Source organism: Gymnoscopelus braueri (genome assembly GCF_963280865.1).
Source record: "Gymnoscopelus braueri genome assembly, chromosome: 19".
In the NCBI taxonomy this organism is placed as follows: Eukaryota; Metazoa; Chordata; class Actinopteri; order Myctophiformes; family Myctophidae; genus Gymnoscopelus; species Gymnoscopelus braueri.
Window position 1 is genome coordinate 37,380,848 of NC_137621.1, and position 21,686 is coordinate 37,402,533.

A 21,686-nucleotide genomic window follows, 5' to 3' on the forward strand; every position below is an offset into this window, starting at 1 on the left:
ATCAACATGCCCTCATGTGACACTTAAGTGACATGTGTAAAGTCCACTGCTATGCTGTGGCTTTTAGAATTTGTATATATTTGTACCTTCGGATTATAACTTCAGTTTATAACTCCAAATAAGCAGTATTAACCTTAATATAAGCATGTACTGTATCAACTCCTAGAATAATAACTCGGCCTATCACTCCGGTATAAGATCCTAAATAAGCAGGAAATACACACATAATAATAATCACAATAATAACCGCAAACTTCAGGCACTGGAAGGCCCTGGATAATTTTAGTTAGGGTTAGACATTTTAGTGTTTTAGAGATATTTGTCATGGACTTGGGAAACACAGCTTAAACCTCTGGCCAGTAAGCAAATTGGTGATGACAATGATGGCTGCCTTGAAACATAAGGGACCAGTTGTGTCATGCATGCTCTGGGCCCAATCTTGCCTTACCCCTTATGCCTAAACGTATAAGCCATATTTTACTATTTTGAAAAACATTTTTAAATGGTTCAACTAGGCGATCTACATCGACACATTGTGAGCTTGTAGATTGGTATTTTAAAATGTTTTTCAAAATAGTAAAAAATGCAAAAAACGTTTAGGGATATGGGTCCAGTATGGGCCCAAGATAGGGCCCATCTGTTCCCTATGTTTCCAAAGTTTCCTGGCTGCTATGCCCAGCTCTATACAAAACGACACACACAAAACAAATCTGAAATAAACACAAATTACATGCCCTTCCTGGTAGTTAAAGTATCAAGTCTGTACCTGAAAATTGGCATCAATAATACAAATGTTAACCATTCTTTAACACAGGGGTCTTCAACGTTTTTCAGACCAAGGACCCCTTTAAGAGAGAGATGAAGCAGGGACCCCCACTACATATTGTATAAAATGGTGTTGCAGATAAAACTTTTAGGTAGCTAACTTGCTTCATCCATCAGTGTTGGATTCATGTTAATGTGTATTTTCAGACATAACTTGACCTTTGTCTCTGTACCTGGTCTGCCCTTTCCCCCCTCTACACCAAACCTCTTCGTCGAAAATAGCAGATCTATAAACTCACAACACATTGTGCTGCGATGCGTTGTAAGCTCGTAGATCTGCTATTTTTGACAACTGGTACCCCAGAATAGGGATGTTAGGGTTCAAGTGATTAATACATTTGTATTACTTTTTTTTAAAGTTCCTATCACACAAAGATTTGGCGGCCCCTCTGTAGTAACCATGAGGACCGCCTCGGGGGTCCCGGACCCCCTGTTGAATGCTATAACGTATTGCACCACCATGCTTTTATTATGACGGCAATTGACTAAACCGGAAATCATTATTCATGCTAGCTAGCATCCGCTGACTTTACACAAACCATTCACTATTGATGCAAACCGACGTAAAGTCCCTTCTGATTGGTTGTCGGTGACGCTGTACGTGCGCAGACGCTTCCTGAACTCAACTAGCAGAAGCAGCAAAAATAAAATGGTAAGTATGAAAAGAAGAAAACCTACATTCTCCCCTTTTTTAAACTTCGGCGTTTGGAACACGTTGCCTGCGTGACGATACTGAGGGTGGTGTTTCGTTGAAAGAGAGAGGGGGGACCCAGTGGGGTTCAAGGGGGGCATATAAGAGCCTTCATGTTTTTAGTTATACGTCCCATCCCCGTGAAGGAGCGGATCACATGACAGCTTCACTATTCACTATAAATGCATTCAAGCTTCCCTTCATCTCTCTTTAGTTTGCACGGTGTGATTTTAGTTTGGCTTTTATTTCCAGCTACTATTTTTACCTACAGTTAGCATTTTCATTGTCATATTGATGATAAATCCTGGTTAGATCGTGAATTTGTCTGGCTTGCTTGTCAGCCGTTCAGCTGAAGCTAGTAGGCTAGCAGGCTAACAACTAATGTTCTCTTATCTCATCTTCTCATGATCAGTCACTTTCTGATGTAGGAATCCAAATCCAGCCATTATGTATTTTAAATATGATTTTGAAGTAGGCTGGGTCATCATTGCCAGCGGGCGTACTGTACATCAGAACTTTCATTCATTCCTCCTCCTATCTCTTTACTTCTCTCCATCTTTCCTACTACTATATCTACCATTCTCTTGACACACACAACCATGCACACATTTCTTTGAGGACCAGCAGCTTGCAGAGATACCATTGTAGAGACTGTCAAATGTGACCACTGTTAAAACTACGTTTCTGTTTGATTATGATTATTCATTCATCTTTCATGAGCATGGAACTTCAGTGATTACTTTTGCACCCCATTGAAATCACTAACCAGCAACCACTAACAACTAATGTTTTGAGTGATGTCAATCTATTTAATCCATTCACTTTTTTAATTTCTAATATCAGTTTTAACCCCAGTTGTCCTGTTTTAAACATTATTTTGCTTTTGTTTTTTGTTTCTTTTCTTCTTCCAATCTTTGATCATGCCTCATGTTGTTCTCTCCACACACATCCTGCCCTCCCACCTATCTCACCCGCTCCCCTCCTCCCACCTCCCCAACCTTGCTTGTCTCCAATCAACCAGGCTGGTCACCGGGTAAGTGCCCCTTGCTCCGTGTTGGATCCCTGTTCTCTATCTCTCATCTCTGCTGGGTGGAGGGGCCTGCCTCGCACACTAACAGGGGAATTAGGGATTTAAAAGGGACACAGCTGTGGAGTTTCACAGCCACTGCCAGGTCTGCCAGTTCACTGACAGTAGTGGATTGTTGTTGTGCTTGGCAGGCAGGCATTTGACGCTTTTAACTATTGCAGCGAGCACTCCACTCTGGTCCCCAACTAATGATCACTGATATACAGAGTTGAAGCGAGCATAGGAATAGTGTGGTCAATTATGGGTTTTATATTGAATATGACTTGTGGATGTTTCTATCATTGATTGACCCCTGTGTGTTGTGTGAACATAGGATTCTATAGTGTGTGAGTGAGTATTACTATACGTTGTGTCTAAAATGTATTCTCTTATTCGCTTTTATAAATTTTGGTTGCCGTTCTTGCTTTGTCAGAGCTAGCCTGACAATATATTGATGTACATGTCTTGAGTATGCACTCTGATCCCTTACTTATTCCCCAGGTTTTTCTTCTGGTGCATTCTGGATTACAAATGTCTTACCAATTTAACTGCTATTATCTGGTCCATGTTATTGCTTGTGTGTCTTATGACACTAAACCAGCTAATCTTGTGGTCAAGACCAGCCTAATATTACTACATATGAAGCAGGAAGAGATACAGTACCTATAATCTTAAATCCTCCACAAAAAATGAATTACCTGGGTTCTATTTTAGGCTCCATCATTTTCACTCTCCATTCTCTGTAAGTACAGATTCAATCTCACTGGTTTTAGTCCTAGCTTATCCCATTAAAACAGGGAAAGCAGGTGTGTCATTTTAGCGTTGGCTATTCAAAGTGAGCAGATATACAAACTCACAGCGTGTCACTTCATGCCACGCTGCAAGCTTGTACATCTGCTGTTTTTCAACAATTTAGAAAAATCTTGAAAGTGTGAGAACTACTCATTTCGAAGGCATTTGTAGAATCGGCCTCAGGTCTTAATGGGTTATTAAATCATCTCTGTCCTATGCTGGTAGTTGGTCCTGGTGTTAGGTGACCTGCACATCCCCCACCGGTGCAACACCCTGCCAGCCAAGTTCAAGAAGCTCTTGGTCCCAGGCAAGATCCAACACATTCTCTGTACAGGCAACCTCTGTACCAAGGAGAGCTATGACTACCTGAAGACCCTAGCTGGAGACGTCCACATTGTCAGAGGAGACTTTGACGAGGTGGGTGGGTGTAGTAGTAGTGTACGTGTGCACAGTCACAGGATGTATACGTTGCACAGCTGTAAAAATACACATACACCTATCAAATCTCAATCAGATCACAATCAGAAGTACTTTAATCTTAAAGTGCAATAAATATTCAGTACATGCATGTATAGTTCAGTGCTTTCTGCAGCTGTATGTCATGTCAGTTTTCAAGGATGCATGAACACACAACCTGCCCACTCCCAGGACATCGCTCTAGATAAGAGCATCACCTAAAAGCCTACAAATGTAAATGTAATTAGACTTCTTCTACTTGTTGATTTCCTGTCAGATTTCATCTCAGTAAAGATAAATGCTGAAGAGAAGTAGACTGCCTGCTCTGCTTGAGAGAAAAAAAAAAGAATGTACATAAAATAAATTACAGAATAGCAGCACAAAAATCTCACTGTGCTTTATACTTCACCCATCTCATTGAACAGAACCTGAACTACCCTGAGCAGAAGGTTGTGACGGTGGGCCAGTTTAAGATTGGGCTGATCCACGGACACCAGGTGATCCCCTGGGGGGATATGGCAAGTCTGGCGCTACTGCAGAGGCAGTTGGATGTCGACATCCTCATCTCGGGACACACACACAAGTTTGAGGCCTTCGAGAATGAAAACAAGTTCTACATCAACCCCGGCTCGGCCACAGGGGCCTACAACGCACTGGAAAGGTGAGGGAACAAGAGGCTGTTTTACAGTTACATAGTTGTCTGATCAGTTTGAGCACAAGACCTCGTCTCTATCTTTGAAAATACTGGTTAGGTTGTTGTCATTACATTATTGTGCCACAGAAAGTTAACCTAGAGCTACTCTAGGTTACTGTACTGCAGAAATGAGCTGATTGTCCCAATCACAGGTGTCATTTAAAACTTTCCCCCGACAGCAACATCATCCCCTCCTTCGTGTTAATGGACATCCAGGCATCTACAGTGGTCACGTATGTCTACCAGCTCATCGGAGACGACGTCAAGGTGGAGAGAATTGAGTACAAGAAGTCGTAAGGCCGGTGTGAAGGAGTATGGAGGGAGAGATTGCAGCAGAGAAGAGGGAGGAGCAGGGTGAGGCTTGGGGTGGGCGCACTTGTTGGCTACGTGTTTATCGTTTCATTCCTTTCCACCTGCGGCCTCCTGGGCCGCTACACCACAATGTTAATGCTGTACCAAACTGTTTGCTAACTTAAACTCTAAAAGAAAAGAATATGTATGATTATATAGGTTTATATATGTCATCAACGTTTGCTTGTGTCCAAGCTATCGTTTGGTATCTGTAGAGGATGCAATAACGTCACATGTATTTGTATTCAAGGGGAGGGGGGGTCATTTGGTGCCATTTTTTTTATTTTAATTTTTACCTCTTAGCAGTTCCAGATCTCCTGTTAGTACATGTAACCCCTGGGAAAGTGTTCTTACTGTCATTTCACCCCCACAATAAATATCTAATTTCACTCATTTAATCTGTAGTAGTTGTTGCATTAGTTATCCAAACCTTTCAGTTTACTGTGAAACATAGATGTAACATGGAAATGGACATTGTGTAAGGGGAGGAAATCGTAGACTACTCCGTTTTCATTCCAAAACCTTCATACCAAAAATGCAATTCAAGGCAAAAACCTTTTTTATGACAATAGCAGATCTACAAGTTCATAATCTGTCCCATTTTCACTATTTGTCATACGACAAAGTATATAGTGCTTAAGTGGTTAAAGAACATAACAAGCAGCACATGCCCAGATCAGAGAAAGCAAAGGGTGTGCTATTTGATGGAGTTGTAGTTCACATGAAATCCTCTGCAAACACCCCCTGTACCCCCTTGCTGTTGTCCCAACGGAATCTTTTCCTGTACACGGTCACCCTAAAAAATAGAAAAAACACTGGGCCAACACATTGGCAGTAGTGTGAGAGAGAATTGTTGTGTTTTTCTGATGCTGATCCAGACTGGGTGTGGCATTTGGCTAAACCTGTGCCCAGAGATAATGTGGTTCCATCCCCTCTGTCTAACTGCATGTACCCTTGCTGAATTACTGTAGGACTGGACCCTGGAAGGCTAGGGTTTACCAATGCTGTCTACCTCTGACAAGAGTTTTGACACCAAGGTCAGGAGACACGTGTGCAGTTGTGTAGTAGGTCATCTAGCTAGAGTTGTGTGTAACATTAGCTTCCATTCATGCTCCAATGAGGATCAAATGTGCACACAGCAAAATCATCCGTTAGTTTAACTGAGAGTGTAGAGAGAGAATTACATGCTCTATCCACTGAACACCATGTGGTGGAAGCCCTAACCCTGGCAATAGGAGTGCCATTCTCAACCCTTTGAGCTACACAGGGAATGGAACCCCCAACCCAGTCATAGATATTGATCAGAATCAGAATGCTCTACTAGAGCATACTAGAGCCATTATTTGACTTTTGACAACATTGGTATCGGCAGTTATGAAGTCCATGTGTCCCAACTTTAAACCTGGCATCCCTATTTTGGGCATATATGTGAAAATGTTTAAAGAATATTATTAACATCCGTTAATCGGTGGTCTAGGACTCTTCAAAATCAGGATCGGCATGGGATCCAAAAATCTGGCATAGGTCGGGCTCTATACTGTATCCGCTGAACAACACAGAAGCAGAACTTTTAAAATGTTTCAAGTGTCACACATCGGAGAGACTGTCACCGTCCACCCCTATCGACAGTAAACTCAGACATTCACTGAGAGAATCATCAGGTCCTTCCTCAATGTCCAGATCCAGGTCGTCCCACAGACTGCTGCTCCTGGATCCTGATCAGATTCATGCCAAATGACAAGTGTTATTTGTGCTGTTCTTCACACCCTCAAGTTACTAAAATATCAGTCAAATCCAATGAGATGTCATTTAAAAAAGGTAGAAACCTATCCATTCAGTAGAGCAGTGATTCTCAACCTCATTTCAAAGTCCCCATTTGATACCATTTTTATATCTGGGAACCCAATCTACACTGTAAAATCCAAAGTCATAATTTAATTCTGAGACAAATGGTTCCATTTGTACACCCTCAGAGTTACATAACTGTAAGGGTCCATTTGATTCCTAACTATCAATCTTTTATGCTGGGGACACCCTGGAACCCACCCAAGGACCCCTGTATGTGGGTCCCCAAACTTTCAGGAACAGATTAAAACGATGATAGTAATGTCAGTGAGTGTGCATTTGATCAACTTACGTTTCAGCCGTGTCTTTTTCTTTAAGGCAGGCACCTTTGCGGTGTGTTTTTTGGTCTTTCTATGTTTTGATGTTGGTGTACCAGGAGATCTGTGGTTTTTAACACAGACAAAAGTTTTTAAGAATTTAGTGATTTTAAGTGACTGCAGAATAAAAGGCTTAAATTCCTATATAGTGCCAATAATGTAAAGAAAGTAGTACTACTAGAATTAACTATATTAATATAAATAGTATTAGAAAAAATCCATTAATAAAAGCTACCAGACAACAGATGCAACTATACTAAATAAACATTCCTGTCTATGTACAATAATGCTAGGTAAATAAATGACATATTTTCTTCTCAATAAGTAATGAATTAGATTATTTGTATGGTGTTATTTGGCTTTAAGATATCTAAGTTGTTTAAAAAACAATAATTAAATTAAATCAATAAACATTGTTTCCTACCTTCCTTGTCTGCTTTTGGCATGGATTTGGGGGAGCTTGGATTTCCCAGCATGCCTTGCACCATTGTGTGTCTGTTGCTTTGAGCTGCTGGGAACTTCTGGCTGACATGTTTCTCGTGCACACTGTACCTCCGGCTCTGAAGTCACAACAAAACTGTCCCTCTCTGGACTGTTGCCTATGAAAAACAACAACAAACAAAGGACACATCCTAACTTGAATTTACATAATCACACAGTGAAATGAGATGAACAAATCTGCCCCATTCTTACTATTCTAGTCTGACATTGCATTTTCTCTCCTATCTTCCCTTAAATCCTTATACTTTTCCAGGACTGCTTGTTTCTATATATGGCTAGTGAAACAACCACCTTTGGAGATCGATAAGGTTCAATGTTAAGTTATCAAATGATGCTGAATTGCAACAGCAGTGTGCATTTCCTTCACGTTTCATCCTATATGCAATGGATCTGCAGCGATCAGGTTTAGATGTGCAAGCTTTTCCTGTTCCCTTAAGTCAGCAGCACATTGTCCCACGCAAAATACAAACAAATCAAATACAAACTGCATTTCTCTCACCTGTTCTTATGCACCTGTGGAGCACATTCATGTAATGTTGGGTAATAAGGTTGCGCACGTGCTGTGCACTGTAGGATTCAGCTATAGTATACAGATACTCCTTCTGAGCAGGGGTCAGCTCTGAGTTCTAGAGGAGAGAGACAGAGTCACTGGCTCAGGCTCACTAGTGTTTTTCATTCCATGCCGTTCAGTGGTTTCCTAAACATGTTAGAAAACTGCCCCAAATAAAATCTTCTGGCTTTGGGTGATTCTATACTGTTGCATTCAATTAGATTGAACTTTAAACCACTTTCAACCTGGCATAACTATTTTAGGGCATGTCATATAGGCAAGACATTTTCAAATCCTTTCAAAAGAATGTACAGATAATGTCAAAACATTCAAAAATACCTAAAATAGCAGATCTACAAGCTCATGTGTGCTGGAAGATTGGCTATCTTCACTATTTGTCATATACGACGTAAGTGGTTGAGTTCTGGGATGCACCTGAATACAACAATACTGTGACATAACATGGATGTTCACCTTCAAAAATGGGGCTGAAGTCATAGCTCTGCGAATGTGAATGATGGGTCCATGCTGTGGAGAATGTCTAGCCAGGGGTCTCCTGACCCTCAAACCACTGTCCGAGTTCACATTGACATCGAGCAACACTGTTAACAAGAACACAACCAAATGAGACATTGTCTAATTCAGCTCTTGAAAATCACGCAATAAAAAAATCATCAGTTTTCACTGACAAATGTAACCAAATGGACACGTAACCACTTGACTTGGTTACATTTGTACAAATGGGTAAATGAATTTAACACTGAGGATTTTACTTCGCACCACCACCATTGCCAAGTGTTTCTTGTCTCCGCTACAGTCTCCCTCTTGTGAGATGTTTTGAATTTAATTGAATTGATCTTGGTTGCATTGAGTTGAACTGAACTGAATTGAACTGAAATATGACCAATGGATTGAAAGCCTACTCAGCATTTACAGTATGTCCTTGAAACCCTCATGCTGTAGTTAATGTGTCAAACCAAAGCATTCCTAATTAGGACACCAGCCAGCGTTCTTCCTGTTACAGCTCAGGCAGGCATGACCCAAATTCAACCTCAGGTGTAGTATTTCCTCTAGTTTCCACAGATAATGTGCACTGCTGGGTCTCGGCTAGATAAATCTGTCTCTCGGGTTTCAAACCAAACAAGACACTAACGTATTTTGTTGATTCAGCAAGGAGATGGTGTCTATGTGTCCGAAATGCTGACTGGGTTGACTGAGAGTGTGTTGATGACATAGAAGAAAAGTTAAACTCATGTTCTCTGCTTGCCTTTACTCTCTTCTAAATTTATTAAAAAACAAAGTCCTTTTATTAAAGAAAAAGGTGGAAATATCCCAGACCAGGCACTCGTGAAGGATTTGAATTTAATAAAGCCCTAACGGGCTAGAACATGTTATAAAACAAAACTATGTATATCTGCTTATGACTTCATCAGGGAGGTGTATTTTAGATTTGAATGTTGTATTAGTTATTCAGGACTGATATTACTAGTACTAGAGCAGGAGCATGATCTGAACTTACCACTATTTGAATCAGGCATCCCTGTTAACCTGCAATTTAAACAAGTTTCAGTTAGTATAATCACAATTTACTGTATATTGAACAATACTATATCCCTTTTTCATTTAGGGAACCTAGGTTAAAAGGTATTTGTTTTTAATAAAATGATTATAAGCAGAAAATGAAAAGAAACAATTAGCAGTTCATTATTCACAATGGAAAAGGCTGGTACAGTATCACTTTACCTGGGCAAAATGCTAACCGGATGCTCCCTGTTCATTTTCTGATTTTCTGAAAACGTCACCTGCTTTTTCATGACGGGGGGAGGTGACGTTGCAATGAGCAGGTGGTCGAGCCCACTGACCCTGGACGCACACATTTCCCAGCTGGTCTAGGATCAAGCCCTCTATCCTGTCCCTATGATGTTTCCATCTCATTTGTCTGCAGTGATGGAAGAAGTACTCTAATTGTTTAGCCAAGTAAAAATATCAATACCCTATTGTAGAGATTAGAGTTACAAGTACGACAGAGAGTAAAAGTACTAAAGTATTGGCATGAAAATGTACTTAAAGTACCAAAAGTAAAAGTACTTGTTATGCACAATGTCCCATTTCACAAGTTTTAAAAATGTATAAAAATCCTTTGAAAAATAATCAAGTACAAGTACAATATTTACCTTTGAGATGTAGTAAAAGAAAAAGAAAATTGGAAGTACTCTAGTAAAGTAAAAAATACACAGTACTTGAGTAAATGTACTTTGTTACTTTACACCACTGTCTGTCTGTATAAAGAAAATATGCAAATAGGAGAAGAGTGCTCACTCCCCGTTACAAGAAAATATATGATTTAAAAAGAGGGCTGAACAGGGCTCCCTTGTAAAACAGATCTTGTATCTCAATGGGACTCACCTGTATAAATAAAGGTCAAATATAAATAAAAAAGAACAGGTGGTCCATATTCACTGAAGGTCCAAATCTATAACTGTAGAATGGAGGAAAGGCTGCTGTCTTGTCTTGGGCAGTCGATTACTTTAGAAGTCATGCTGGCTCCTTATAACAGGAGGGCCCTGTAGGTGTGTTCTTGGCCAGGTATCTATGTCCAAGCTGCATGGAAGTAGTGTCTTCAAAATAAAAGTATGCAGCTGTCAATTTTGAAAAAAGAAGAAAAAAAGAAAAAAGAAAATATTGTGGTTAACAAGACAACAAAATCATATCAAAATACCCTAAATCAGTTGACACATTTCATTAAAAAAAAAAGCACAGAAATGCTATACCTGTGCTACAATAGGATCACTCTAAATCAGGGGTTACCAACTGGTGGACCTTGGACCACTGGTGGTCTAGGAAGGTTTGATAAACTTAGACCACAGCTGTTGATGGTGAGGACAATGAAATTAAACATGATAATTATCAGTGGTCATTTTAGGAGGCTTGTTATTCAATTCCAAAACTACTTAAAACTTAACTACTACACATGAGGATCTGTTCGTTGACATGTCCACAGACTCAGTCAAGAGGCACATATGAAACGCAGTCCCTTGTGAAGTTCTGGATGAGTTGTCAGGCAGAATCCCTAGAGCTTACAGTAAAAACAAAGTGTTTCTTACCTTTTGCAACTACATATTTTTCCCCCACACTGGCATACCTGAAGAATAAGTACAGGCCTAGATTGGAGCCAGAAAAGGACATGAGTCTCTGTCTTTGTCCACCACTATTGCCAAGAATAGACTCAAGATAAAACCTAATCATAGCCCATATGCCCACCTGACACCACAGTGGTCTCCAGGTTGATTCTTGTCAGGGTGGTGGTCCCTGATTCACAATTAGTTTACAACCCCAGTTCTAAATATGACCCATATGCATAGGAATAACCTTTGACCTTGCGCTGTGACTTTGACCTTTGGGTATTTGATGGGGGAGATAATAATAAATATATCAAGTGCTGACCCATATTTTCTGACCCAAAATATGAATATATTAGCTGGTATACTCAAATTGACACCATATCTGAGATAAAAAACAAAACTTAACTTAACTTACAGTAGGTCATATTTTACCGTGACCCTATGGATTGTCCCTTGAAATGGACCCTATATAATGAATAAGGTTATATTAAAATTCTGCATCCTTAAAACCCCATATAAGTGTTATTTGTGTTTTTGTGTTTTTGTATGCACAGACATATTTAAGGAAAGCCCTGTTTAAATGAGCGAGACACAAAAAAAAATGCAGATGCTTCCATTCAGGTGTACTACATACAATACAATAGACCTTTTTTATTGCCATGAAATGGTAGGGTTATGTTACATCCTCAATGATTAACCTTAACTAATTAAGGTTGTGTTCCATTCAGGTCAAACAGAGTCATGGTGCTGCTATTGTGCATGTTGGCTCACTGGAAAGGCTCTTCTTAGTTATCATTGGTATTAGTGTCATTGGTATCGCATGTGAAGGATGTAACATTACCCTACTAATTCATGTCAAAATGGCTGCTGTGAAAAGGCCCATCTACACGCTCACAATACCTCACAATGTTGTGAGATTGTAGATCTGCTATTTTCTGTTTAACTTTTGCACCGATGGGTGGCACTGTTTGACAGACCGTCAATAGTTAAACAATGAGCTGATAGATTCAGTAAGATTGCGGTACTTGATTGATTGATGTATTAACAGTTTCCGAAAAAACTAAACACAGAAAGTACAGTTGTACACTATACAAAAGGATGCTAAAAGGATTAAACCCAAGAAAGCACTAGGGCTTGTTTCCATTGGGGTCCTGTGTATTCAATTCATCGAAACATTTAATGACAGACAAATATACAATACTATGCAATGCCAAAACATCATATGAACGAGTAGTAATCAAAAATAAAAATATGTACAGTAAACAGTTCGGGGGGGGAGGAGGAGTAATTTTTTTTATGACAGTTGGTAGGGCATTCCACATTTTGGTGGCATAGCAGTAGAACAAATTTAACCCCTTGTTTGAGCCAAATCTGGGTTGGACGTGATTTCTCAAGCTCACAACACGTTGCGATGCGACATGTTGTGAGCTTGTAGATAGGCTATTTTCAATGGTTTTTATACATTTTAAAACTTGTGAAATGGGACATTCTGCAAAATGACTGCTTTTACTTTCAGTACTTTTTAATTACAAATATATTGTACTTTTACTTAAGTACATTTTGAATACCGGAATTTTACTTTCAGTTACAGAGTATTTCTACAATGTCGTAGTGATACTTTTACTTAAAAAAAAGAAGACATTTGAGTATTTTTTCCACCAGTGGTGGTTATTACAGTTTTTCCATGTAAAGTTCTCTGCTGACCTCTTGGCTGACCTTTGTTTCCTTCTGGGCGGCATGCAGCAGTGGGCGTTAGTAAATAATGACGTCACAACACTGCGCGGAAGCTATCGTTCAGTTCAGTGTTGCCATGTCCACTTATTATAAGCGAATTTAGCCTTGTTTTTCTGTAAAGTTGCTTGTAAATATTGGTGGTTGCAGTTTTTTGGGCTTGTTTCTAAAGTGTAGTTGCTCACGGCAAGGACTGCCACATTAATATGTATCTGCGGACAGTCGGACACCCCCCATCTGAAACTATTTTATGCCAGGGACCCCCATACAAGATTTGTGTTGTTAAAATGTTTCAAAAAATATTCCAAATGTTTTACATTGTCTTCAAGATGTTTTTTGAAAATAGCAGATCTACAAGCTCACAGCGCGACGCGTTGTGAGCTTGCAGATCTGCTGTTTTCAAATAGCTGATGTTTAAAGGTCTCATGTAGCTTCTTTTGGGGTTGTTTTCATAGACCTGGTTGCTTGTTTCTCTCGCTAAACATGGCAACGCCGCAACACTAGTTCAGTTGCTGCATATTGCAGTTTGGTTGAGCTCTGCTCGGCTCTCTTTTGTTTTTGTTTTGTTTTACAATTTGTCTTCTGAAAATGTCCAAAGTAGGAATGCTGAGAGCGTTCGTCAACGAGAGATTAACTGTGGCAGTCCAAGAGATATTTGTGGAGTTTGAGAGAACGATAACAGACTACGAGGATGAAGTTTGTCGTTTAAAGGCGGAGAACGTTCAACAACAGACGCGACTGGACACCATTTTGAAGACTCAAGGTAGTTTAAAACAGTACAGTTACAGTACATTAGTGTGCAATCACACTGCAATGTGTGTATCTCATGTGTATGTTAGAATGATTTCCGTAAGACACGCATGGGAACAGTCACTTCTATTTAAGCAGTGGTGGAAAAAGTACTAAAAATGTTTTACTTAAGTAAAAGTATCAATACTGCAATATAGAAATACTCTGTTACAAGTAAAAGTCCGGAATGTAAAAATGTACTTGGATAAAAGTACAAAAGTATTGGTATCAAAATGTTCTTAAATAAGTACCAAAAGTAGAAAGTACTCATTATGCAGAATGTCCCATTTCACAAGTTTTCAAATGTATCAAAATCTTTTGAAAATAGCAGATCTACAAGCTCACACTGTGTGAGCAATAAAAATGTACTTAAGTACAGTACTTGAGTACATGTACTTAGTTACTTTACATCACTGTATTTTATAAGTGCCTGTTCTATACTTACAGTCAAAGGAAGGTGTCCAGTTCCACATTTTTAGCTGGATATCTATTAACCCTAGCAGTCTTGAACCAAGGCTAAGTTTTAACCCTAGCCTAGCCCTAGAATGGCTGATATTGCATGTATTCCATGTATGTGCTCATTGAAGGGAGTTTACATGTGATTAGTGCTGTGACTGTGAATATTAACATCCGGTCTGGTTAGTGCTGTGAATAACATCTGGTCTGGTTAGTGCTGTGAATAACATCTGGTCTGGTTAGTGCTGTGAATAACATCTTGTCTGGTTAGTGCTGTGAATAACAAAGAATGTGGTCTGTATGAATCTCGTGGAATAGTGGAGAATAAATACATGTTTTCTGCTAGAACTTTAAAAAGAAAAACACCACTGATAACACCCACACAACACCCACACACACACACACACACCCCCCCCCCCCCCCCAATTCTCTCAGGTTTATGGCAAATAGTTGTTCGTTGTTTTGTTTGGTTGTTTGTTTGTTGGTTGTTCATTGTTTTTTATGTAAAGTGTCCTTGGGTTCATGAAAGGCGCTATATTAATTCAAGCTATTATTATTACGCACACACCTTAAACATTTAACGGTCCCAGTCCCAGGCTAAAAAATAAAATGTTTAGCCTGTTATCACTTGAAAAACCTTGCATTGGTTGAACAGCCTATAGCGGAATGTCATTAACATTATTCACTAATGCAAGCATTGATATAAAAGTACAGTACATTCATTTCTATGAAGGCAAGTTTATTAATATAAAATGTCATCAACATTGGAAGATCTGGAAGTTTAATGTTGTTGCTTGTACTGTACATGTAGGTCCACCAGTACTCACTTAATAGAATATCGTCATAAAGTTTATATTTTATTGATAGAGCAGTTGCTTAGTTGATTTTTGACATTATGCTGAATTAATCGGTAGACCCATATGTTCCTCATACTGTATATGTGCCAAGATTTATGATAGTGATAAAATCCATTTTACTCTGTGTTTGTTTCAATGTTCTCTCCCAAAAAGAGAACTAGTTTTTTTCTGCATGTCAGAATTAATGTATTTCACTCTTCCCTCTAGATCCTACCCAGGTTTTGTACTTTCCAGAGGAGATTTCCCCTGAGCAGCAGACGAGCCCCAGTCTGTGCCAGGAGCAACCAGAGCCTCTGCTGATTAAAGAGGAACGGGAGGAAGTATTTCTAGGGCCAGAGGAGGCGGACGTCTCCGAGTTGACATTACTGTCGGTGAAATGTGAAACTGATGAAGTTAGACCTTTGTCTTCACATGTCAGTCAAAGCAAAACTGAGGACAACAGAGAGACAGAATCACCAGTTGGTACCTCAACTGCGCAGAGGAAAATTGATGGAAATCTAGCTACCAACATTAAGCTCCTCTCTTCAGACTGTTTTGAAACTGATACTGAAGACAGTGATGAGGATGAGGATCAGAAGGATACTGGGGAACTTAAGTCGGGTTTACACATGCTGAAACCAAAGAATGCACAGCTCATGAAAGGACAAAATCCGTCTGTCAGTAACAAGACACCTGTTGAATTTTCAAACCAAATCCCAACTCCTCTTTGTTGTAAAATCTGTGAAAAATCTTTTCCAAGTAAATTGTCTTTAATGGTACATGTTAGAATTCATTCAAGAGATTGTGGTTTGTGTGGAAAACATTTAGAGGCTTCAGAGAACTTGAAACTTCACCTTCAAGCTCACAGTACCTGTAATATTTGTGGTAAAACATTTACATGGGTTTCTGGTCTTCAAAGGCATATGAAGGGTCACACTGGGGAAAAACCCTTCTGCTGCACAGTTTGCGGTAAAGTATTTAGCGAGAAAGCATATATGAAAGTACATATGAGGAAACATACAGGCGAAAAGCCGTTCAATTGTACAATTTGTGGAAAGGGAATATATGCTAAAGGACTTTTAAAAATACACATGAGAAGTCATACTGGGGAAAAACCTTTTATTTGTCCATTTTGTGGTAGAGGGTTTGGCCAGAAGGCAAATCTAAATGTACACATCAGAAATCACACAGGGGAGAAGCCCTTTGGGTGCAGTGTTTGTGGCAAACAATTCACTGAGAATGGAGCACTGAAAAGACACATGGCAACTCATACTGGGGAAAAGCCCTTTACCTGTACAGTCTGTGGTAAAGGATTTGTCCGTGAGTCAGTTCTGAGGAACCACATGACGATTCATTCAGCGGAGAGACCTTTTGTTTGCATTCATTGTGGACAACGATTTGTTGAGAGTGGACAGCTGAAGAGACACATGAAATCCCACACAGCACAGAAGCTGTACTCCGAATGCTCCCTTCCAGTGGACAGTTTGAAAGAGCAAAGCGCCAGCTGTAGTTTTCAAGTGAGGGACGAAACGTGAAACCAAGTCAGTATCTGTTTTGGTGCAGGATCTGTGGTGGTACCTAAAACAGGTACAGTTGGTTATGTGATAGAACAGGGGTTTCTATTTGATTGTTATTTCTTTTATTTTTTATTGCGGTGTGGTATTAATGGCGGGTGTGTGCAGCTTCCTGATATCATAAATAATATAACGGTGCAGAGCTGGAACCTCTAGCAACTTGTTTATTTGGATGTTCACAACAGTGAATGTTGTAAACTAAAATAAAATTACATGTTCTGTTGCTGGTGTCATTCTCTTAAGGAATACATTACACTAATGAGTGAGTAGGAAAGGATGTTCAGTGTCTTGTTTAAAGGCAATTAAAAGTGACGCTGTAGTAGCGATTAAGGAGACCTTTGCATTACAGAACAATCATGAAACTACTGTGCCATTCTGCTACACTGTAGCAGGATGGCTCAGTAGTTAGCTACAGTATTGTATAGTTAACAGTAAAACATCAGGTCCAGAGGTGAGTAGAGATCTCAACTCCTAGTCAATGACAGATTTTATACAACCCTATTCCGCTCAAAATATTCAGTCTTTGAGTGCATAATGCAAGTCAGAATCCAGAATCAGTCTTTATTGTCACATTGCAAGTAAGGTGGGTGAAATTCTTGATTGTGCATGGTCATCATTGCAGTTAAAAGGATAGATAGTCATCTCATAGAGAGAGAGGAGAGGCATAAAGTGCATTATATGACTAATCTACATATACAAAGTGTATTCTATCCTATCCTTGTAATGTGAAGTTCATGAAATAATTGCCTAATAAAATGTCCAAACAATGGATATACGTGTGTGTGTGTGTGTGTGTGTGTGTGTGTTTAAATTTCTATTTAAAAAATAGTTGATCTACAAGCTCACAACGCATTGCATTCATGACGCATTGTGAGCTTGTAGAGCGGCTATTTTCAGCAAACAATGGAGTAGCCTATAAAGTGGGCATTAGAGGCAAGTAACGTCAAGATATCGTTAACCATTAAAGGTAGGTTAAGTGATTTTCGTTGTTTAATATAAGTGTTAAAACGGTCTATATTCTGATAGTACAGATTTGCTGTAGAGTGTGTGTTCAATAACAGGAGTCTCCATACATTTTCAGGCCGGGATACCAATGTTATCCAATCAGGATAGAGAACTCACACAGGATACAGGATAAACAAGTGAAATTGGAAGTTATGACAAAGAAATGAGCAGACAAAATTGGAACTGAAACACTATAAAGTTGAAGCTGATAAATATGGGCACTCTCTCCTGATTGGCATTAATTAGCAATGATTACTCACAATATTGCTTTAAACTTTTAACACATTTTTCTTTTTTAAACAAAAAAGATCACTTTAATTTATATTAAAGGTAGGGTAATAATACCCTACCTTTAATATACAGTATTATTATTCATTTAATCCGGGGACTAAATATACTACAGTAGGTGGCGGTATGCACCTAAAGCAGGGGTCTTCAACCTTTTCAGGCCAGGGACCCCCAGACTGATGGGGCGATGGAGCAGGGACCCCCTACCTCGTAGGGTAGGGGGTAGGCCACCACATATATCGTATATTTATGTATAGAATTGTGTTTTATATGTATAAACATGAACAAAATTTGGTTGCCTGGAGCCTGCTCTTACCCACAGGTTGTCCCAGTAGGTGTGCAAAAGACCCTTTCTTTCTCTACAAAATATGTATAAACATACCATGTTTATTGTGCATTCAATACTAAGCTATTCAAATATGTCATGTTATGTTTAAAGACATATGTATAATGTGATTATGTGAGGTAGTGTACTGTAGTGGAGTAGAAGTAAAAGTACTTACGTAAATCTACTTGGCTACTTTCCACCACTGAGTGTGTGTATATATTACATTCCACAATACCTTGCCCTATTTAACACCCTTTATAACACTAACACATTACTTCCCTTTAAACATGTTGAAACAGAGACCATACCAAGAAATCACCCCAAGATTTCTTATAAGAAATCACCTTAAACACATTTACAAGTACAATGGTCAAACTATTCTATACTGTATGTTAACTATTATTACTATTAATGCTGCTACAATGTCTAACAAAATAATTGTACTCTTTTGAAACTGTAGCACTTAATAGAGAAACCTTGAAGATACATATTACAGACACATTTTTACATTTTAGATCATTTATTATGCATTAAATTGATATAACAAGTAAGTCATGAACGGTACAATATTATATTTCATAAGAATGATTGAGATATTTAATTGATATTTTCAAGTAAGTTATATACAGTACATCATTATTTGATGATTGAAAAATGATTGAGGTATTTAATTGATATTTACAAGTACCTTAAGTACATCATTGTTTAAAACCAATGTGTTGACGTTCTTGTCCTCTGACAGAAAGTCTTTCCAGCTAAGGCCCGCCTCCCTCCACATGTCTCCCAACTTTGCCTGGCTCATTGCTTTGCAGAGTAGAATGAGGATGCGAAGCAACAGGTTTCCAGCCATACCCAGAGGAATGAGAGTCTTGGAGATCTCCTTGAAGAGCTGTCCCATGGGGATACCTCCCTCGTAGACCATGGGAGTGATCAGCTCAGCCATGTACAGCCAGAAGTGTGGGATGTCTGTAGACATGTCCTCTGCCACGTCTAGGATCTCTTGAAGCCCTTTGTAGTACTGCTGTATGGGCATTATGCCAGCCTTGACGAGCTGATGCAGCAGCTGCCCCATGTGGTCTCTGGCGATGGCGCTGCGATCTAGCGTGGACTCCAGGCCATTCCGCACAAACACAAAGAGCAGCTGACCGCTGTTCAGCTCCTGTACACACTGCAGTGCCTCCTTCATGTCGTTGAGGTGGAGGTACTCTTCGATGATGGCTGTGGATTTCTTCTCCACTTCCTCCTCGGTCAAGGCGGGCTTGGTGGGAGTCCGGGAAGGTGGGCGGTTAGGAGCAGCCTCCTGCTTCATGTTCTCTGTTGTGCTCCTGGCATGCACTCTGCTAGGGCTGTTGTCCTGAGCCAATAGTCTGTCTGAGTGAAGAGTGGAGCCTGAAGAGGGTTGCTGCAGATCAGAGAGTCTGTTCAGAGTGCTGGTGGCTGGACGGATGCCCAGCTCTGAGTCAGCAGGCTTGACACTGGTTCCAACGCTGCTGCCTTTGTAGCCTTTGTTTCCTGGGGCCAGCAGATGGTTGTTAAAGTCAAGAACATGAGTCTTGGTCATTTTGCTGAGTAGTGAAGGGTTGGGTTGCTTGTTGGTGGAGCTGGAGTAGCTGTTCCAGCCCTTGGCCACCCTTCCCTGTTGTGGGGTGTATGAGCCCCGTCCGCCGGGCCGGCCTACACCCAATCTGTCGCCTGAGCCTCTGACTGATTCCTTGGAGATGAGGGTCTGCTGGATCTTCAACTGCTCCATTTGCACCTCCATCTCAGCATCTTTGTGGATCTGCTCGATGGTCTTAGGACCCTGGTCTCCTCTCCTGGGCACCCAGTTATTCTGTTGGAGGTCCAACACATCCTGCAGCATGAAGCGGATCCTGGGGGAGGTCTTCCTCTCCTTGACGATCTTCTCCATCTGGCCCATGCAAGGCTTGGCCATCTCAAAATCCAGGTCCTTTCCAATGGTGGAAATAAGTGTACACAGGCACTCCAGGGACTCCTCGTCATGTGTTATGAGCAGCTTATTGATGATGCACTTGTCCATGGTCGCCGCGGTCATCATCTTGAGCTTGAATAACTCCCCAATGAACTTAATGTTGCCCAGGGAGCACCTCCTGGCCTTGTTTTTGTAATGGTCCTCTTTGCGAAGCTGCTTCTCCTCCCCCTCGGAAGCATCCAGCTCTTTCTGCTTCTTGTCAAACTCTGTCTTGCAGCGGTTGAGCAACAGCCTGCGGAAATTCACGCAGACTCCTGGCTTATCTGCGCTGGGGACCTTGAGCTCCATAAGGCAATGGCACATTTTGGCATAGACCACAGAGAAGCTGGGCTCTGAGATGGCCTTTTCAAAAATGATGTCCATGACTCCCTTAAGCCGGCCCTCCGTGTCGATGGTGAGCTCCCTCACCTGCTTCGTCAGCTGTTGGAACTTCTGGAGGGTTAACTTGTTCAGGATGCCACGCACTCGGTTGAACAGATCCTGGGTCTTGGCCTCCTCTGTGTCGTCGACCTCCTCACACCTCTGCTGCTTCTTGCCGGAAGGCTTCCAGGCCTCCTTGGCCTTGTTAAGCTGCACGTCAACGGACAGGGAGAAGTGGCGAAGAGGTCTGTCTCTCCAGCCTGTCTCTCCAGTGGAAGGCCTGAAATCAGAGCCACGGTCCATGCCTCCTGGTAGATGCCAGCTGGTGTTTGGCTTTCCCAGGGGCTTCCTGCTGCTGACTCTGTCCAGGATTACATCAGTGATGACTGGCAGGCCCTCAGGTTTGATCATGCTGACGTTGATGAACTGTAACTGTAGAAGGAATCCTCTATCATAGTTGATCTTCTCCATGATAATGTCCATCATCACAATCACCATCAAGTAGGAATGAGCTCTCCGTCGCTGTGGTCTGCCTTTTATACGCGACGTTCTTCAACAACAGCGCCAACGACTTCGTTGTCGCACATTGGCTGTTTCATTTTGAAAATAAACAACGCGCGTCCAGTGAGCGGTCGCGCGTGCTGTTGTACACAAGCGCGTCCAATCAGCGCGACTTCAGCAAGGCAATTCGTGACACGACCACTGAACTGAAGCAACGTCAGAGTTAACGTCAGGTACGGCGTTGCCATGTCGGCTTATTATAAGCGACTTTGGGCTTATTTTTCTGTAAAGTTGCTTGTAAATATCAGTGGTTGCAGTTTCGTGGGATTGTTTCTAACGTGTTCTTGGTTATTTAGGCTTGCTTCCAATTTTTTATGTATTTATTTAAACCAGTGGTTTTAAAATATTTTCATGAAAATGTGCCTCAGATTTGTGTTAGAATGTTTCCCAAAAAAGAATTCCACATTTTCTTGCAAGAGTTTTTGAAAATAGCAGATGTACAAGCTCACAACGCGTTTCATCGTGTGATTTTGTTGATCTGTGTAGATTTTTGTAATAGGTTTAAAGTGCTCATGTGGCCTACGTTGCTTCTTTTGGGCTTGTTATTCTAGACCTGGT

General features: G+C 40.6%; 4 protein-coding genes across 4 annotated transcripts; 2 read left to right on the forward strand and 2 right to left on the reverse strand.

The window, feature by feature from the left end:
* Positions 1-1,366: 1,366 nt before the first annotated feature.
* Positions 1,367-5,273, forward strand: vps29 (VPS29 retromer complex component). The gene is made up of 4 exons (XM_080414732.1): positions 1,367-1,477; positions 3,600-3,791; positions 4,256-4,491; positions 4,704-5,273. Exons 1-4 carry the CDS (start codon positions 1,475-1,477, stop codon positions 4,819-4,821), a joined length of 549 nt encoding a protein of 182 aa, XP_080270858.1. The 5' UTR covers positions 1,367-1,474; the 3' UTR covers positions 4,822-5,273.
* A 144-nt stretch (positions 5,274-5,417) lies between these two features.
* fam216a (family with sequence similarity 216 member A) lies at positions 5,418-8,877 on the reverse strand (the record flags this gene model as incomplete). The annotated part of the gene is made up of 6 exons (XM_080414288.1): positions 5,418-6,583; positions 7,094-7,101; positions 7,461-7,636; positions 8,038-8,164; positions 8,563-8,690; positions 8,862-8,877. 6 exons carry the CDS (start codon positions 8,875-8,877, stop codon positions 6,463-6,465), a joined length of 576 nt encoding a protein of 191 aa, XP_080270414.1. The 3' UTR covers positions 5,418-6,462.
* A 4,578-nt stretch (positions 8,878-13,455) lies between these two features.
* Positions 13,456-17,337, forward strand: LOC308074612 (uncharacterized protein). The gene is made up of 2 exons (XM_080414120.1): positions 13,456-13,704; positions 15,251-17,337. The coding sequence occupies exons 1-2, from the start codon at positions 13,530-13,532 to the stop codon at positions 16,555-16,557; spliced, it is 1,482 nt and encodes a 493-aa protein (XP_080270246.1). The 5' UTR covers positions 13,456-13,529; the 3' UTR covers positions 16,558-17,337.
* On the reverse strand, positions 16,565-21,065 carry LOC308074788 (eukaryotic translation initiation factor 4 gamma 1-like; the record flags this gene model as incomplete). The annotated part of the gene is made up of 2 exons (XM_080414289.1): positions 16,565-16,600; positions 18,906-21,065. The coding sequence occupies 2 exons, from the start codon at positions 21,063-21,065 to the stop codon at positions 16,565-16,567; spliced, it is 2,196 nt and encodes a 731-aa protein (XP_080270415.1).
* Between the last annotated feature and the right edge of the window lie 621 nt (positions 21,066-21,686).